Source organism: Haliaeetus leucocephalus, unplaced genomic scaffold (genome assembly GCF_000737465.1).
Source record: "Haliaeetus leucocephalus isolate CR32 unplaced genomic scaffold, Haliaeetus_leucocephalus-4.0 Scaffold1, whole genome shotgun sequence".
In the NCBI taxonomy this organism is placed as follows: Eukaryota; Metazoa; Chordata; class Aves; order Accipitriformes; family Accipitridae; genus Haliaeetus; species Haliaeetus leucocephalus.
This window is the reverse complement of record NW_010972437.1, coordinates 5,627,101-5,646,342: the sequence shown is the minus strand read 5'-3', so window position 1 is coordinate 5,646,342 and position 19,242 is coordinate 5,627,101. Positions and strand designations below refer to the sequence as shown.

Here is a 19,242-nt window from a genome sequence, read left to right as displayed (position 1 = left end):
CATCATGGATACTGCTTAACTAAATCTGTTTTTAGTAGCCCCCAAAGGCGGAGTCTGTTGCCAGCTATCGTCATCCCAAACGCTTCAGACCTCTGTCACTGTGCCTTGGTACAATCCCTGCAATAGCTAAACACAAACATTATGTTCCCCCAAGTACAAATTATAGTTTTCAGGAGCTGCAATTTTATTTTGGTTATAAACATACAAAGGTAACCTTTATGCTGGGAGAGGAGGAGCCGCGTGAGAGACCACAGGCTGAGTCTCTGCTTCGCAGGGAACATTCCTGGGAGCACTTTCCTGCTTCGCCTCCAGCCAGCTCTGCTTCCCAAGCAGTTGCGCTTCCCAAGCAGTTGTGCTTCCCAAGCGGTTGCATGATATCAGAGCTGAAGCGAGAGCCAAAATGCCTTGTGGTGGCCGGGGCTGCTGGAGGGATCTGCTTCAGACCCAGCAGTCCTGGAACTGGGACTCAGAAAGGGAGAGGAATGCACTCAAACCGTGCTTCTTTAGCTATAGCCGGCACTTACTGGCAGCCTACACATTCAGGGGACAATTTTCCAGCCATGAGTTGTGACTTGGTTGCCACCCTGAGCCCCTGCAGAATACACTGCAGCACTTCTGAGCACGTGGGCTCTTCTCAGAGTGCCCCAGAGGTGCTCCCACCATCACCAGAGCAAGGTTCAGGGGTTTTTCTCCATTTCAAATGTCTCTAACCATTCCCTGCTCTGCAGATGTCCCATCACTACCCAGCACCAAGCTCACGACACCTGTCAAAGAAGCATGATGTCAAATTGCCCCGCGAGCCCCTGAGTGCCCCTAGGCATTTCAGCCCTCCTGTCTGTCAAGCCTGCTAATGTGTCCCTTCCCTGCCATGAGTAATGGTGCATTCCTGGAAGCAAAAACTGCATTAAAAGTCTTCTTTACATGTGAGCTAAGAGCTTTTTTTGCCTCATACCATTTTTACTCATAAATATAATATCAAGGTGATCGTGTTCTTCTCAGACTACTCAGAGTGTTCTGTAAGTAAAACCTGCAACTGGCAATTTATCAGATGGAAAAATAAAAGCCACATTCGGTTTCTCCCTACACTTAAAAATGACCACGTGCAGTCTTTGAAGCAGACTGATCTTTTTAACAAGGTCATGAGTATCAGCCAGGGGGGGAACAAAACCGCCCTGCACATGTTTTTGCTTCTACGCTGCTTTCTTACTGATGTTTTGCTCACTTTCTAAGCAAAGAGGAAGCCTCTCCTGTTCCCGTCACCCTGTGTTTATCCACATTACAGCCTCCAAGGGCAAACAACTGGATCTTGCTGCAACAAGATCTTGAGACCCATCCAGCTCTGAGTGGGAGTGAGGTGGGAGCCCTGAGAGCAGAAATGATAGAGGCAGCGGACGGTGGGACACCATACAATCTTTTGAAAGCGTTGCTCCTGCAGGCTAAGACAAAAAGCACAACACACCCTTCGCCTAGTGAAAGGACTGGAAAATGCACTTTAGGAGGCACAGCCTTCAGAGTCAGAATAAATCCTGCCAGCTGTCCCTGGTGACAAAGCAGCCCAGTTTGATCAATACAGCAGCATTATTAACACTGCACTACCTTACATGAGGATAGTCATATGTTCTTGCCTCTGCTGAGCTTGGGGGAAGGGGTGCAAACTCCTACAGCAATTCACAGGGGAAACGGCTCTCTCAAAATCATTAAGATTGCACAAAGAATCTCTTACCCATTTCCATGCAAGCTGCTTTTTTGGGAGACCTCTGCTTCATTCATATTGATCAAGCTCAGGTGGAATCCCAGAAATAGTGTGCGCTTTATAGTTTTCTCAAAAAGAAATTTTGTTTTTAATGACTTTAGTACCCCTATCTTCAGGCTTTTTTCTGCAGCCATGAAGACCCTTCCTTTTGGGGGCTGGGTACAGACACATAAATGTAGGTGGTTAACAACAGAAGGTAGGACTTTATGATTAGCAAATTTTGTAAAATGATTATGAGGATTAGGGGTTCAGTTAAGTGCATTTGGATGCAAGCAGAAGTAATGGTAGTAAAAGGGTATATATCGCTGCCGCTCCTGAGCCCCAGCCAGAGTCATGGCCTTTCTGTGTTTGGCTCAACAAACACAGTTACAGACAATCCTGGTGAGTAACTCAGGAATTGACAAGAGAATGGAAGGGGAAGAAAAACAGTCCTAGCTAATCACCTGCTTAACCACAGCCAGCAAATCTGAGGATTTTGTAAAAACTAGGTCCTGTGTGTGCCTCGTGACAAGTTTGAAGGCGGCTGGAGAGGTACACCCCTATGCCAGGTGACTCAGTGTGGGAGAAAACATAGCAGAGAAGCTAAAGGCTGAGTGGTAAATACTGACAGCATGGGAGGAAGGACTGACTGTAATAATAAACACAAGGCCAGCAAATGGCCTTCAAAACCAGGAGAAAGACCTTCTTACCCACAAAGAGAGGTGTGTCATCCATTGCTGGAAAGAAAAACTACCACAGAAACGCTGCATCGGCAGCAGCTGTGTTTCTCCAGCACTCAGCTGGGACAACACATCGTCAAAAAAAGGGAAAACGACAGACTCACTCCCCCTCCAAAGGGAAGAAATCTTGCCATGTATCCCCTCTGCCACCTCTCCACCAAAAATCACTGAGACTATCAAAGCCAAACCCTGCACCAGGGAGGTGAAATGCTGAGATTGAGCACACCAGGCCACCTTCATGCTGTGTCTGCTAAGCGTTTCTCACCAGAGAAGTGTGGTGCTGCTCCAGAGCTGCTGGCACAAAGTCCTCCCAGAAAGGGGTGCTGCAAAAGTGTCTAGACAGACTAAAATTAAAAAGAAGAAATTATATGACACTGCCCACTGTCTGCAAACCAGGGCCAGATTCTCAGAGGGAGGAGTAAATTGCTAGCACAGTAATTGTAGCTAGTGGTGTCATCTTAATTTACACTAGGCAAGGATCTGGCCCAGAAAAATATTCCTGTCAAGTTTGCAGCCAAAAATTCCTCCGCTAGACCACATTCCACCAGTTAAACTGGCAGGGAAGACAATTGCAGAAAGAATTTAATTAAAATGGAGATCAGGGAGCTGGTATTCTTTTCAAGCTCTGCTCTTGAATTCCTCTCTCCAACAATTGAGCGCTTGGGTGTCCCAGTTTCCCAGCCTGTAAAATGGGCATGCAACAGCTTCCCTGCTCTCTAAGGGCAATGGCTGTGAAGCATCTTGTCTGTTCAAAGCCCAACCATCAAATCAGACAGATATCTGAATGCTCTAAACCTCTGGGTCTTGAATGAAAGGGTATGTATTTTTCTCTGCTGAAACTGCTCTGTCATTGCTCTTGGAAAATTTGAGCTTCAAAAAGGCAACCTGCAAGTTTTGCTTTCAAGACTGTAGGTGTCAGGTCCTCTGACTTATCGGGGTACTACTGAGGATTTTTTCTGCTCCAGACTGCACAAATTTGCCAGCACAGTCCCTGGTACTGAAATAAAGGTAGGCACAGAAAGTACTGCTTTCCCACAATTTTCTCATTCATATTTTATTTCTGAACTTCAGCATTTGTACTGATTAACATCTGGATGGACAGTGGATTTTCTGCATACCCCTCTGTTTTCAGCTGTTCCAGGAAGACATTAGATGGAAGAATACACCCAGGATGTAGACCAGTGCAATCACACCATCAAGTCCTAAGGATGGCGCCACATGGTGCTTCATTGTAGCAGGTCTTTTCTTTGTTTTCACTCCTTAATTTCTATTAAAACATTTGGCTTTTTACATGCTGGTCTGCAGGATCATTAGTAACAGCACATGGTTTAGGACCTGTTTCTTTACAGTCCTCACGTTCCACACAAAAACCCCTCAAGGATACCCACAGCTTAAGAGCTTGCTGAATAAAGGGGAGAAAGATGACAGTTCCTGCAAGAAGTTTTCACAGCGGCAGAACCAAGCAAAAACCGGCAGAGCCCCACTGCCCACAGCCAGCTGTACACCTCACTGCTGTTTGGCAAGGCCCCACTGTTCTGTTATAACCCTGGCAGACCCTGTATGGGGCGAGCAGCTTTCCTCCTCCACAGGAAGGAGAGGGAATCACGCATGTTCTGAAACACCAGGAAAATATTTCTTTGCCGTGCGAGCAGCCCAGGTTGACTCAAAGGAGCGGAGACGGTTAAAAGCAGCACAGTGGACAAACACAGCAGGAAGGTCCAGAGCCTGGGGTGACCTGCCAAGCGAACCGAAGAGCGCCTTGCAGTCCAGAGCAGCTAACGCTCCCCCCTCCCCGGCTCAGGCAGGCTCCTTTGCCTTATGCGAGCGGCTTTGGAAAATCCTCCTTTAAGGCGGCGGGGACAGGGAGGCAGGGAGCCACCCTGCTCAAGGCCACTGAAGCCACCCACCCCAGTGGGTGGTGGCAGAGGGGGGACCCTCCAGAGGGATGGTGGTGGGACCCCACCACTGACCCCGCAGCATTTTGGGCAGGCCTGCTCCCTGCCCGTGTTGGAACGCCTCCCTTTGCTGAAGAAAAGGGCAGCGGTGTGCTGGGTAGGCACCGAAATTCGAGGGGCCTTTACCCTTTAACCATGATCCAGGTTAAACACCCACCTCACATCCATCAGCCATAAAAACAGTGGTCTTCAACTAACTAACCAGCATATAGATACTGTTTGCTGAACAAAGGGCAGCAACTCACAGCAACCCTGCTCTTCCTGATACTAATACCACCATGTGATTTTCAACCCCACGGTTGTATTTGTGATTTTAGGCTTTTCAGAATGCTGAGATCTTCCATGACTCGCTGTCAATAGCCAGCACTTAGAAGCAGCTACCATCAAGACAAGTCATCAGCACTGATTTGACTTCATCCCATTTAAAGTCTGATCTGTTTCGTTAAGCAAACAAACAAAACTTTGGCTTCAATTTTTTGTTTCCATTTACTCCAATGGATCGCAGCCCTCACTATAAAAACATGCTTAATAAAAACAAATCAGAAAACTAAGGAAACTGATAAAAAGCTTTCATTGTGAAGAAAAGCAGGGAAAAGAGCTTAAGGAGGAAATGCTAAATTTTTTTGTGATGCCAGCAGAGAGAGGCAGTATGTAAAGAAAACCACGCAGGGGCAGGAAATAAATCCTTAAGATTGAATTTGGAAGAAGACAAATTAATGCATTTATGGAAGAAACAGCAACACAACATGCACACTCAATACAAAGCAGAGATCCTGTAAGGCTGAAAAGAGACCGAGAATAGATAAGACACAGAGAAGACCAATATAGCTTCGAGGACACATTCTTAGCATCTGATATACAGGAAAACTGGAAGGAACAGACAGATGTTAAGTATGACAAAATTGAAAGGGACGTGCACATTTATTACTATTTATCATGTCTGTTCCACAGTCAGTGTTATAATCTCCAGTCAATGAGCAGGGGTCTCATTTCACATTTAGATAACAATCCTTGAAAGAGTTAATATAGATAAAGATGGGAAAAAGCATCACAGACCATGCAGCTATGAACAGGGTGAACCCAAACAAAGCAATGGACTTGCGCATGGAGAAGAGAGAGAATATGGGAGGGGGAGAAATTAGACTCAGGTAAGAGAGAGAACAGCCTGTTAGATATTCCTCCCCTAAACTAGGTTTTAGCACATGCTTCCAAGGAAAGCAGGGCCTCGTGCTAGGTGGATTTCAAATGAGACTGGAAAGCACCACCGAAGCATTCAATAAGAAATGGCACCTGGGCAAAAGAATTTAACGATCTAACTGCTAATTTCCAAGTGTATTTGTTTCTGGACCAGATCTGCTTATATGCATGGTTTATTGTTGCTGGATGAAGGCAGTGACCAAAAATGCCTTTTCATCATGTACACCCTGCTCCTGAACCTCATTTGCCTTCAAAATTAGCCAGTAAGACCCCCTTGCTGATCACAAGGTCTTCCCTGACCCTTCTCTAACTTTAGAGGCCAAGCTGCAGTCAGAATGTGGTCCTATACCATCTCTGAGCCATGCCATGCCATGCCATGCCATGTCATGACATGGACTCGCTTTTGATTCTAGTCAGTGCAGAAGGAAGCCCCCACCTCCACAAACCTGGTCTCTCCTCTGAGACACATTTCCAACGTGATACACAGTACGTATGTTATGGATTCTCGAAATGAAACATGTCTAGCCACCCATATGTGCACAAGCAGGCACCCTTCATGATTCACATTTACACTACAGCTTTCTGACATCATTAAAACAGAGCAAAAAGGTCTCAAAGAGGACTGACTTACAGAAGCAGATTTTAAGGTCAAAAAGGGCCATTCTGATAATTTAGTCCGACCCTGGATGACACAGCCCATTGAATTACACAAAGGGCTCCTTTCGATGCTCATTTACACCCACTGTCAGGTTGGTTTCCACTGCTGGATATGAAAGCCCGAGGGTAAATCAGAATGGGATCCTTCCTTCTTCCCATGCACTGAGACTGTTCAGAAACCGCTCCCATCTGTCTTCCATTTCACAGATGGGTATTACTGTCCTGGGGGAAGCAATGCCCACACCAGACATCATCCTACCTTGCAGTGTTGGGGAGAGCACGTTTAGCACTTAGAAACATCTTCTCATTCCCTCCATCCCCACATTTTCTTCATTTGAAAAAACAAAGAAAACAAATCATGCTGCATCCTTTGTTTTATAGAGGGCTGCTCAGGACCTCCCACTCTTTGATGGAAAGAAAATTTCTTTCCGGTACAGTTTCCATCATTTATTAGCTGAAGGTAGGGGGAGAAATGGTATTTATAGGATGCCTAAGGCCAAGCTCACTATAAAACAGAAATAAGCCAATATATCCGGAGCACAACTTAGTGGCCTATTGTGCAACATTTTAAAAAATGTACTCTCTCATTATGGCACTTGAGAATATCTCCTCCCCCCAACACCAGTGGAAATACATTTATGAGAGCCATAGAGCAGCAATATTGTTTTAATCAAATCATTAAAATGGGTGTGCTGTTTTCTGCCCACATCCTGATATTTATTCCACATCCTGACAAGACCTGGGATTTGTATAGACCATTCTCCTGCAAGGTGTCAAGTGACTTTGTGGACACTGGGCCAGTGTAAATCCGCGTATTGGCACTGTGACTTTGGCAGATCTGCATCAGTTTGCAACGGCCCAGGATCTGACTCACTGACTGACGTGAAATCCCCAACATGATGTGGGTACTACTCTTCCCATTTACAAAGAGAAAAAGCATTCAGAACAGAATGTAAAGGTTTCCTTGACCTTTTCCACTTAAACATAAGGAAATGGAAAGGAGACAGAAATTCCCATCTTATACCACAGTGCAACAACACCTGACCAGAAATGAAGCTTGCTCAAACAAAACACTGACTGAATTACAAGGCCTTGCAGCTAGTACAGCTCTTACTGCATGAAGATAATCTGTGTGAGACAGTCCCAGTGAAGAGGAGTCTTCAACCTAGGGCATCCACTCAAAGTGTCCAGCTCGACAGGCATTCAAGACTTGGAATATGAGTATTCAGCATTTTCTAAGTGTCACATGCACTGGAGGTATTTGGGAATAAGAAACCACCCACACCTTGCTTCTCTTGCTTTCCCTCAAATGTGTTCTTCAAAGAAATGTAACATGAGTTTCTCAAGTCAGAAAAAGAAATCCCAATGCAGCCTTTGTAGGGCTCTGTGTACCTACTGGTATTCTTCTCAACACTGAGAAACTATGCTGGGAAGTCACCTGTTTACCAAGTCCACACCAGAAAGTAACTCTGCACAGGCATTCTTCTGTTCTCCCTCAAACAACTGGGGCTTATTCATGTTTTAAACAAACCACCAAAGCTCAGAAAGCCCAAGACGAGCTAGGCACACTCAGTAAAGAGTATTTAAACTGGGTACCCTGAAATTTATTTGCCAGCATCCAAGAAAGATTAATACAGGAGTACTCTCAGAAAACAAAACTGTCTTGAGTGAGCAGAAAATCAGGGCTGCCTGAAGAGAGAGCATGAGCTTTGCAGCCAACTCAGAAGCACAGTGTGATGCCATGGGACCAGGCTGTCCTGGAGGTAAGGGAACCAAGCAGAGCAAGGCCCCCACATTACCCTTCTTTAAACCCCAAATCACCCCAGCTCCTGAGGCACTGATTCAAGCAAACATCTTCATCCAGGGAAGCACTGGAGACAGAGAATTCAGCTTGTGTCTAGAAGGTTTCATCCTGTAATCAATGGAAGAAACAGCAAAGCTCTTCCTGACCTTAACTGTACAATCAAACACCATAAGACTCGTTCCCTGTAGGAAAAAGATCTCAGACTAAACCAGGCCCTTCCGTTTTCAAACACTGTATACAACAATCTTTCTTTTCACTTTAAAAACACAGGAGAGCTAAGGGATATGCTGATAAGAGAAGTCTATGCTGTTTTCCTGCAGTAAACAGTAGGAAACGACCCCAGGTGACATCCACTTACCCCGAAATTCTCAAACCTGCAAGAGAAGCACCTTACAAGCTCTTTCACTGTGTCATGTCAACACTTACAGCTGTCTGCCTCTTATTCCAAGATACTGGAGACCTCCAAAACTGTGAGTGCTTCCTTCCTCTGTTCTAATCAGACAAACGTCCCTTACTCTCACTATTTGACTGCAATCCCCACTGCTCTTTCACACGTTTCTTAAAGCCCGAACTCTCAGAGACTTCTTGTTACATCAGAACCACCTTTCTCAGCACCAAAACCAAGCTCCTGGTTTCCTCGATTGTGCAGGAAAGTCTACAAACATGACTTCACACTATCCCGAAAGATCAGAAACCAAAAACAAACATAAGAAACACACACCTTGCTAAGAACCTGATGTACAGCAACCTTCAGATGTTCACAACCACCCTGAGGTGCTGGCACAGCTTATGAACAGCCAAGGGAGGGCTGTGACACCACCAGAGTGAACTGGGACAGCAGCGTCAGATGGAGACAGAAAAGAGCTATTTTGCCCAAACCGGCTGTATTCTCAAGTCAGCCCAGTGCCCTTTGCTTCTCCCTTATTATTTTAAAATGTGGACACATTTAAAAAAAAAGCAAGAGACACTGAAGTTCACCCCCCTCTGATCTAGTCACTAACGAGGGAGGTTTCTTTTCACTGGCACCGATTTTCCATTAAGCAGCAAATGCAGCCTCTCCACTGTCCACGTGTTGGAAACAAAGCCACTTCTGGCGTGATGCTTTCCATATGAAACACCAGCTCCCATCTTTCTTCTCCCCTCTCCCTTCCTCCTTTCCATACTTTATTACTCACACGGCAGCTGTAGTAGCTTGCAGATGAGTGGAATGTTTTCTTCGGAGCAGCATAAATTTTCCAGGCTGACAGGGGAAGCCAAAAGAAAGAAAAGAAAAAACCAAACCCCAAACCAGGATTATTTAGTACTTTTCACCAGCTGGAAGCAGGCAGCAGGCTCTGCAGGGCTGGCACCCTTCAAACCACTGTGCAGCCACAGGAAAAGAACAAAGCGCCTGAGCCGCTCACCTCACCCTGCACCCTGGGGTGTGGTGCACCTCAGACCCAGCGGTAAGCCAGAGGTGCCAAGGGAGGGCGAGTACACTGACTGCTCGCCAACAAACCGGCACAGCACCTCGCCAGCAGCAGCTGAGCAGAGGAGAGAGGAGTGACCAGCAGTTCCGAGGAGCCGAAGAACACATGTGATTGCACCGCTCTTGTGCATCTCGTGCACCAACATGCCTTGCCAGACCCACACCCAGAGCGAGGGAGAGCAGGCCCCCAGGTTAGAGACCAGAAGTACGCAGACATTGCTTACAGCACCACGTAGGATTGTGGCTGCAGTTCTCAAAAGATGCAGGAGAGTCACAGGATGCAGAGAGTCTGGATACCTTTTACTAGCCAAATTGCTAATAGCTGGGGAAAATGAATCCAGTTTTAGGGGCGCAAGCCCTGAAACGGAAGGCTAAAATTGTCAACAAAGCCAAAGATGTTAGCCAAAACAAGTCTCTCACACGAAAAACAGGGCCAGGCCCTCAGGAAAGCTTCTAGAAAGTAGAACTGGTTGAAACATTTCTACCAAACATTCTCAAAAAAATTTACATTTTTGCCCAGTCTAAAGTGTTTTACTGGAATATATTGGTTTTGGAGCCACCACATCATCCACTGAAATTTCACACATCTAAGATGTAATCTGGAAGGGCAGACCTGAATCAAGCAAAGCAGTGACTCAAATCCGGGTCTCTTACATCACACCTAAGTGCTGTGATGTGGCCAATGTCCATTTTAGGTGTAAAAAGCAAACAGACAGGAGCACCTCTCGCCCCTTCTACTATTCCACCCACTGAACATCTTTCACCATGGCCTTTGCTAGCTGGAACCTTTGTTTTCCATCCGGCCCTGGTGGAGAATAAAGGCAGGTAATTAAAGGCAGCCTCCCACTTCACCCCCACCAGCACAAAGCAATTCAGTTCAGTGCTGATTTCCCTCCTGGGCTGGAGTGAGGACAAGTCAGCAGAAATTGCAAATGTTTACAAACCCAAGAATTGTCCTTATGCTTGAAAGTGAACTTTGCCCACTCGAAAGTCAGGATTAAAACCAAATGCCTAACAGCACAGTAGCCTATTAGTAGTGAAAGCATTTTTAAAAACTAATTTACTTGTCATGCCGCATGCATTTTTCCTCACTCCACAATCCGAACAAACAGTCATTTTCACTTTGATTTTCAGTCACTTCACTTCAGTTGCACAGGAAGAATGCTGCAGTGCGAGAGCTGCAAAGGCAGCAGGTGGGCAAGATGATCCTGTCCAAAAAATGCAAACCCTGCTTCCAGGGCTTTTTTAATTATACAGATGGAGATACTTCCATTGATTGCAGTTTCTGTCAGAACACGTTGGTTTACAAAGGTCCATCATGGTCAAACATCAACCTTATGCCAGAGTGCCTTTAAAACTGACCTTGGGAGGCTGCAGGTTTAAGGGCAGGATTTGTAAATCAGAACACTAATTGGAATGTCTCAGAAGAGCTTCTCACAAGCCAGTGTCCTTCTCCTTCGCATCCTTCCCCATCAATTACACTGTCTCCCAAGCTCGCCTGTGTCACTGCCTACTTCTCTATCCCTTGCAGAGCAGGAGCTGTTGACGCCCACGTATGATTTAAACCCCAGCTTTGCACTTGGGTCCACAATGCCAAGAAATAACCAAGAGGATTAGGACATGTGAGACATGGTCTGTAAGCACCATGTTCAAAACCATTATGACACTTAAATAAGCGTGCCTGCTGGACCTTCAGCAAACATTAATACGCAGTCTGTGCGTAAATGACTCAGACTCTTTAGTGTACGTTGTAAAGTATACCACATGCATCTTAATAGTTCTCCAAATAATAACACATGTAATGAATACACAGTTGCACTGCGTGGAAATGCTCTGGATTAGAAATGATCCTTCACATGGAAGAACAGGGAGAGGATGGGTACCTGCTTATAAAGGATTAAGAGCATCAGAGCAGCTTAATATATCAGAGCTGATATACTAAACATTTTAAACAAAAAAATCCCATGTCTTCCTGCCCAACCTTCCTACACCCAACTCCAACACCTTTTAAAAACCTAGAGAAGGGGCCAAATTAGTCCTGTGCCCAGGTTGTCTCAAAGATGACACAAACCTGTGGGAAGGGGGATTTAAGCTTACCTTTTGTATCCTTATCTTCATTTTTTCAGAGAGGCAGTGCCGCACCCTGCCAAGGGCTCCCTGCACAGGAGCTGTCCTGCACTTTCAGCACCAGCCAGCTGGCGTGGCAGGATTTGGGCCAGCAGCTTCAGAGAGGCTGGCTGCCCATCTCCCCTTAGCCTAGCGCAACCCTCTCCTGCCCCAGCCGCTGTGCCTGAGCACCGCAAACCTCCAATATGAATCTTCACAGCAGCCCTATGAGAATGGAAGAGCTGCCAACTCATTTTGAAACTGAAGAACTGAGAAGCAAAGGTTTGGTGTCCTGATTAAATCCAAGATGTCTAACTATCTTTGGTCATAAAGGCTGAAATGATTTCTTCTAAGAAGGGAAATGAGACATGCACCCTGCTCTCACAGGCAGCCTAACAACCTGAACAGCCAGGCAGCCTTCCTCACCAGCTGCTGCCAGAGCAGGGATGGCAAATACAGCCTGGTGAATGCAGCGATACATGAGCTTTTTCTGATGTACACACCTATCTCTCTACTGCCAGCTCTCAAAATGACACAATAGTGGCATTTTCTTAATGCTGCTGGCATCAGGTAAGTGTTGGAAACCCCAGGTTTTCTTATTTTTGAGAATAAAAGACAATAAAACAAATCTTCAGTGGCTCAGAAGCAAGGAAAGTAAAAAGAACATCAAATTAAAAAGTGAAAAGTCTGTGACTTTAAAGACAATCTCAGTGTCTTGGGAACCAGGCACAAGATTTTTTAACTCAAACTGGCAATGCTGGGAAGGAGACACAGCCAAGAGAGTGCCAAACTCAGACACTCAAAACATGCGTAGTGCCTATCAAGACTGAAGCCAACGGAAGAAGACTGGGACAGTCTCAAATACAACAGCACCAAGCTGGGGAATATACCTGTGTAACATCTGGATTCCAAACCTGTTCTCTACGCAGGAAAATTTGGGAGGAGGGGAGGCTCTTTCCCTGGCAGGTTTGTTTTGTTTGTTTGCTGCAGAATCAGCTGAACCCTGCAGTTCAAGTGAATCCAGATTCATCTGGACCAAGGTAGAAGCACCCATAGTACAAAGAGGACCCATGGGGAGAAGATAATTCAGCAATTCAGTTGGGTGATTCCTGCAACTTGAGCCTGAAAGACACCACAAAAATGGCAATCCCAGCTCCTGAGTGTTGCTGGGAGTTTGGAAGTGGTGGGGGCATTGTAACGAATACGTAAGGGCATGGCCAGGAGGCACTTGAGAGTCCAGGGAAACAGAATGGATAGTAAGAGGGACTCAGCACCATTCTTGAAAACACCTTTATTAACTCTCCAGAATTCAGGTTTACCATCAAAAAGGAAAACCGCCACCGATTACAATACCTGTGAATAACTTCATGAGGGTTTGAGCGTGGTGATCAAAAGCCTACAATTTTTCTTCCCCTCTGCAAAATGGGACAAACTTGATAGGAGATGAGGTGTACTATTACTCCATTGCTTAATGTACTGAACATCAATGCTGCTCAGCCAGTGAGCAAAATCCCTTTGTTCTATAAGGACAATTGCAATCAAGGTTGTTCACATGCAGCTACAGAGTCAAACAGAAGCAGCTTCCTTCTCGCTTCCCTATAACATGTTTCCCAATGCAGAATGGAGGAGTAACACACTGGACGTTTCTCAGTGGAGACTCATTTGACAAGGCCTCAAAAAATACGACAATATCCAGAAGACACCATTTGCCTCTACCCTGGAGAGCTTAAGTGTGAAATTACTGCGTGGAACTGAAGACCTTCTGCCATTTCCACATGGAAGTATCAGATTGCAGACTAGCTATATATCATGATTTTTATGTAGCCTACTATAATCTATGCATTGCCTGTTCAATAGGACATACATAAACGTGTGGGCTTGGGGGAGGGGAGGTTAAAGCATCCCAATCAAATAAGAGAAAATATTTTCTAGTTGAGTACCCACATTATGGTTGTGCATTGCTTAAAGGTATTTACACCATTTCAAAATCACATGACACAAGTCACACACATAATCAGCTATTTAAGACCTGTAACATGGATTGCGGGGCTCTACACTTCCATAATGCCAAGAAATAATCACTTATAACAACAGATTCTGTAATTAAGGAATCATGAAACAAGAGACAGCAGTTTCAGTTTGTCTTCCATCTCTTTCTCCATCTCTTTCTGTAAGGTGATAGGAGCATGCTTTCAGCACATGGAGCAAGCAGAGAGCCTGCAGGTATAAATGGACTGACGCTTAGAGTCTGAAATACACTGCGTTACACATGTGGCTGTTCTTGGAAGTCAACCATTTCTGCAAGTTATTCTCAAGAGGCATGATGTACTATAAGCACTTAAGAAATGTGTTACACTGTGACTGGAACCAAGATGAAATAGCAATATTAAAAGAGATGGTTTAGTTTATGTAGTGGCCAACTATGCCATTAAACTAGAACAATGGAGACGATGGGGAGGCAGGAATGTTCTCCAGTGTGATTTATTCCTTTCCAGTAGCAGTGGAAATTTTTCCTATAGGCCTGAAAATGACCCTGTCTGCCAAATAGAAGTCAGCATTAAGATGTAAGAGTTCAGCTAGATTAGTCACCTCGGGATACTCTGCTCTCACACAGCACAGGGATCTCAAAGCACTTTGCCAGAACAGGTCAAAACTCAGCCTCCCAGTCCCACAAAGACCACGCCTTAGCATCGTTTTGTCAGATGCTTCAGCAGGAGGGAAACTGAGGCTTGAAGAATTGATTAGAAATATGCAAAGAAGGCTCTACAACAGAGTCAAGAGCAAAACAAAGGCTTCCTTGATCCTACACTTTACAGGAAACATGCATCTTCCTTGGAAAGATCATTGTTTGCTGCAGCTGAGAGCAGCCGGGTCAGCCAAGGCAAGAGGAAATGTTATCGGGCAATGGTTATCGGGCAAACAATATAATGCCATTTCCACTTCTGCCAGCCAATTAGACCTATTCTGCCCGATGACACATGTGGGAAAGGCTGGCTCTTTTAGAATTAGCCAGGGTTTAGCACCTAAGCCTTGCTCATTTTATACACTTGCATCAGCTGCACACACGGTGACCCTATGCATCTACCTGTTCTTTGTGCTCCTGTCCTCTGACACTACAGGAACTGCCATGCTAAAGGCTGCCCTATGGCCCCCACAGAATATGAAGAGAGCCCCAAAATGTCTCCTGATCAGACCCCTTCTCCACACAAGGATGGCGAGTCCAGAGTCATCCAAGGGGCCTATGGAGAAGGATAATAGTGATGATTTGAAATGTTATCCCTAGGAAGAGACATACCTGACTACAAAAGATGCCTTCTGCACACTGATCTTTTAATGACTCCCCAAATGACATTGTAAAGGCCCAGCTCAAAGAACAGACTGAAGCCCCATGTCCAGCCCTTCCCAATTCTCAGCCCTGCTCTCCCCCTCCTTGCAGCCTGGCACACTGAGAGTGGGACCACGTGCAGCCGCACGGGCTACACTCCTCACAGTCGCCTCCCTCAAAAACAGCCTCCTACCCACTTCCTTCCTCTGCAAAGTAACGAGGCACTCTTCGGCCTCGTGCTGTCTCTCCCAGCAGTCTGGTTCCAATCTCAGGGATGCCACATCAGACATCTACCCCCGAGCAACGGCATATGGGGCCAGAGGTCCGCCCGGTGCACCGCAGCAGCCACGCAGGTGCTAAAATCTCCCCCCACCCAGGTCCTGAACTGCAGAGTCAGCTTGCAGCAACAGAGAGCAACTAGGATGGTTCAGTCAGAGCCAGGATGAAGCACCAGGCAGAAACACACAGATGCTGAGATACCAGCCAGCTGACGTACAGCAAACGGCTTGTTTTCCAATCCAGAGAGCCCACCTCTTCCTTTAATCTCTCTCAGTGCTGTGGCAGCTCAACGCTGCTGGCAAAGCTAAACAAAGACTAAACAAAGTTCTCTCCCTCCTGATGAAGTTGTGCTATGAATTACTGATTAGATCCTGACCTCCCCACTCAAAGAAAAAACCATCCCGACCTCAAAAGTGTTTTGCCTGAAGGTGTACACCCAAAGCTGACATAGGGAAGCTAAGCTTTTGCTGCTGAAAAAAACCAAGCCCTCCCTTCCCAACATGTGTTTTAAAATAACGTGAAACACATTGTGGATTCAATTCCAGCTTCCACTTCAGGTATTTCCACTTCTACAATGTAAACTATGTCCAAGGCGGACAAAGGGGGTTTTTTTGTTTTTATTTTTCCTCCTAAAAAAGAAACCTACACAAGAGATGGCAATCTCTTCCTACACAAAATCTGTTTGTTTTGTACATATTGCTAGGCTGCTCTCATTCAACTCCAATGCTAATTGTCAAAAGCGCAGATACCAAACTTGCTCACATTTCTCTTGCAGTGGGAAGGAAAAAAGGGAAAGATCAGCTAACTGCGTGCAAGCACTTAGCAACCTGCCTGTGCTGTCAGTGCCCTCCCTGAGTGATGGGTGTTTCACAATCGGCAATATGAGCAACTGCCCCAGCTGTGTAGTCCTCAGCCATCAGCTACTAAAGAGTAGTCCAGACTCAGGAGAAAAGGAAGACAGGACTGTGTCAACACTTTCACCCCAAGGCATGCTCTGATTTTCAGTGAGGCAAGTGCATCTTTTATGGTATCGCAGTAGACACCATTTCTAGGAGGAGGAACTGGCATCGACTAACCTCTCTGCATCAAGAACTAGTAGCTGCTAACCACAAAACAACTGGAGCTCACAACGTGATAAAGAAGCCTGCACTTGACCCACACAACTACTTCCCCCCTTTTAAGAGGCTGAAGTAATCTCCTGGGGTGCTGCTTTGCTGCTGGGAGAAGCACTGCTCTGGAGCCTCTGTGGAGCTCGGGTATGGCACCAGAGCTCTTCATGGGAGTGGAGGCAAGACCCATTCAAGTGTTTTCATTCAAAATTAAAGCTGCTGCTTCCCAGTTCTGATGCTTCCCGCAAGGATCCGTCACTGCCCTGTCAGCTCTCTTCCCTGGGGTCTCAACTGCAACCTGACAGTTTTAAGGGATACCTTTAGAAACACACATACATGCACACACATCACTTGTCCCAAAGTTGCTAGAGTTTGCCTAAAATAAATAGATCCCTAAGACATGGCTACATTTGCAAGTGATTCAGAAGAATGAAATTGGGGTCTCTGTGTCAGTGGGTCTGCCAAGCCTGTGTGACAGCATGCTCTGTACAGTCAGCTTCAGCTGCTCCCACCACTGATACATCAGTTTTGCTGCCTGTTGTTTGCAAGGAGAGTCCAGGCAGCAACAGGGGAATAAAAACAAACTGTAAATACAGGATGTATTATGAAACATCAGGCACTGGTTGGAGGATTTGAGGGGAAATAAGGGAAAATGTAATAAATGATTGTCAACTTCTCTTTTCAAACATACATAGAGAATCAGTGGGGTTTAACCAGGAGAGTGTGAGTTTAAATTTCGCAAAGGTAACAGTGGGCTTGGGTAGGTACATTGTACTGTATAAAACAAACTGCTGCTCTTCCACGCATAAAAGGCAGCAGGAGACAGAGTATCACACACAGTACTGCCTAAAGCATGCTGGCTATGTCAACAGATTATCTCGCTTTGGACTGTCTGGACTGTTACTAATATGCAACTGAATATGCAACCAATCCAACAACAACGATGCTGTGAAAATAATTTTTTAATGAAATTATATTAACCTCTTCAGTTTAATTAACATGTTAAAAATATAACAGGAAAGCAGATGTGACCATCATGGATGTGCGAGCTGAATATTAATAACAAAAAGCATCCCCTCCCCCTCGCAGGATAAAGCAAAGTTGGATCGGTCATTTTGCAAATTAAATCCTGAATGTGTTTGCACCGTAGCTGTCAATAAACCTCTCGTGTGTGCGCATATACACACACAAAGCTGAAGCCAAAATAATTTTACCAGGGTAAACCTTTAAAGATCCAGCCCCAGTCCAGCTGGACGACAATGCTCAGCCCCAGTGCTCCCCTGAAGCCCTACCGTCCACATTTCTCCCCACACACACTTCTAAGGAAAAATTAAATTAATATCCCAAGCTGTCATTTACTGAAGACCTAACACATGCTACCCTTATGCTAGCCAAGACTAAGGTGAATGCTAGCAAGACGAAATCCAGTGGCTCGTTATTCTTATACCAATAGTGCCACGGGTCCGTGCGCTGCATTAGCACCACATGTCATCCCAGCCACACTCCACTATTCCTACCCTCCAGCGGATTTTTTTTTTTCTTTTAAAGAGACACTAGTTTCCAGAATTTCGCCTAGCATATCACCTCTGCCAGAAAAATCACATCAAGAAACAGGATGGTCTCACAATGTCCTGCCGTAACGAGGAATCCTGTCTTTCCTTTTCCCTCAGTATCCCAGCTGATAACTATTTATAGATCTATGCATTTGGGCTCATAGTTCCATTTTATACAACTCTTTTCTCTGTAACCTACTCTTCTCCTTGGTCTTATTTATTCACGCCACCAGTCATCATTTTAATGCGTTCGTAATACTTGATTTCCATCTCTATCCTAATTCTGTCTGCATATTAACCATATGGTGCCTCGAAACACACTGGTTTACTGGAACCAGCCTAAGGCGTCATTGTTTTAAGATACAGCAAGAAGCGTGTGTTTCTCCCCACCTTCTATAAAAAAAAAAAAAGAAAAAAAAAAGAATAAGTCACCTCCCTAGCTACAGAATTTACCCTAAAAGCTTTTGCTAGTGCTTCCACACACCTGCCCACCCCCCAGCTCTGATTTAAGCTACGATTTTTATTGACATATACTAATTACCTGAAAATAAGAATGATCTATTCCGTTTCCACCAGCTGCCAGTTGTCAGCACTGGCTGGAAGTGATCAGCCTTGTTCAAAAGAATGAAAAAAAAAAAAAATCTAAGCTCAAAAATAAAATAAAATAGTAGTCACCATAAAAACAAAACCCTGAAGAATGCCACCGGATCTCAGGTGCTGCCGGGCGTGCTCAGAAAGGACTGAAGGCAGACAGATTTGAATGGACTGCTCAGTTTGTCGTGGCAAAAAATACAGAGATTTAAAGGTCTACCCACGCGGAAAAAAAAGAACCACCAAAAAAACCCAACCCTGAATTAAAGAACAAAAATAAAATAAAGTCAGAAATGCAGCCCCAATGCACCGACTGCCTGCACTTAAGAGATTTACAGGAGTAATTTAAATGATTCACCTGCTGCCAGTTTTCCTCCAAGGATGGCAAAGCTGAGAAGTAGCCGGTGTCGTGGACAAGCTGGAGTTCCTGGAATATACTATAACTAGCCAAGACATCCATGCTGCTGCTGAGCAAGACCCTTTCTTTCTGCTTTTGTGTGTGTTTGTTTGCTCGGGTGGGGGGTTGTTTTTGATCATAAAAAAAAAAGGAGGAGGAAAATCAACCAATGATAGATCCAGCGTCCCTTTGGCTTTGTTTTGTTTCAGTCACACTTTAAAAAAAGAGAGGAGAGAGAGAGAGAATCAGCGCGGAGGGACGGCGAGGGCCGGGGGCCGGGCCGAGGAGGACGAGAGGCGCCGGCGCGCACCGAGCACCCCGCGGCCGCC

General features: G+C 45.4%; 1 protein-coding gene across 1 annotated transcript in view; it reads right to left on the bottom strand.

Annotated features, from left to right (window-relative positions):
• The window catches only part of KLF7 (Kruppel-like factor 7 (ubiquitous)), a 56,429-nt gene extending 37,453 nt beyond the window's left edge, over window positions 1-18,976 (bottom strand). The window contains exon 1 of the mRNA XM_010565080.1: window positions 18,875-18,976. Coding sequence (XP_010563382.1) covers window positions 18,875-18,976 — 102 coding nt within the window. The remainder of the gene's footprint in view (window positions 1-18,874) is intronic.
• Between the last annotated feature and the right edge of the window lie 266 nt (window positions 18,977-19,242).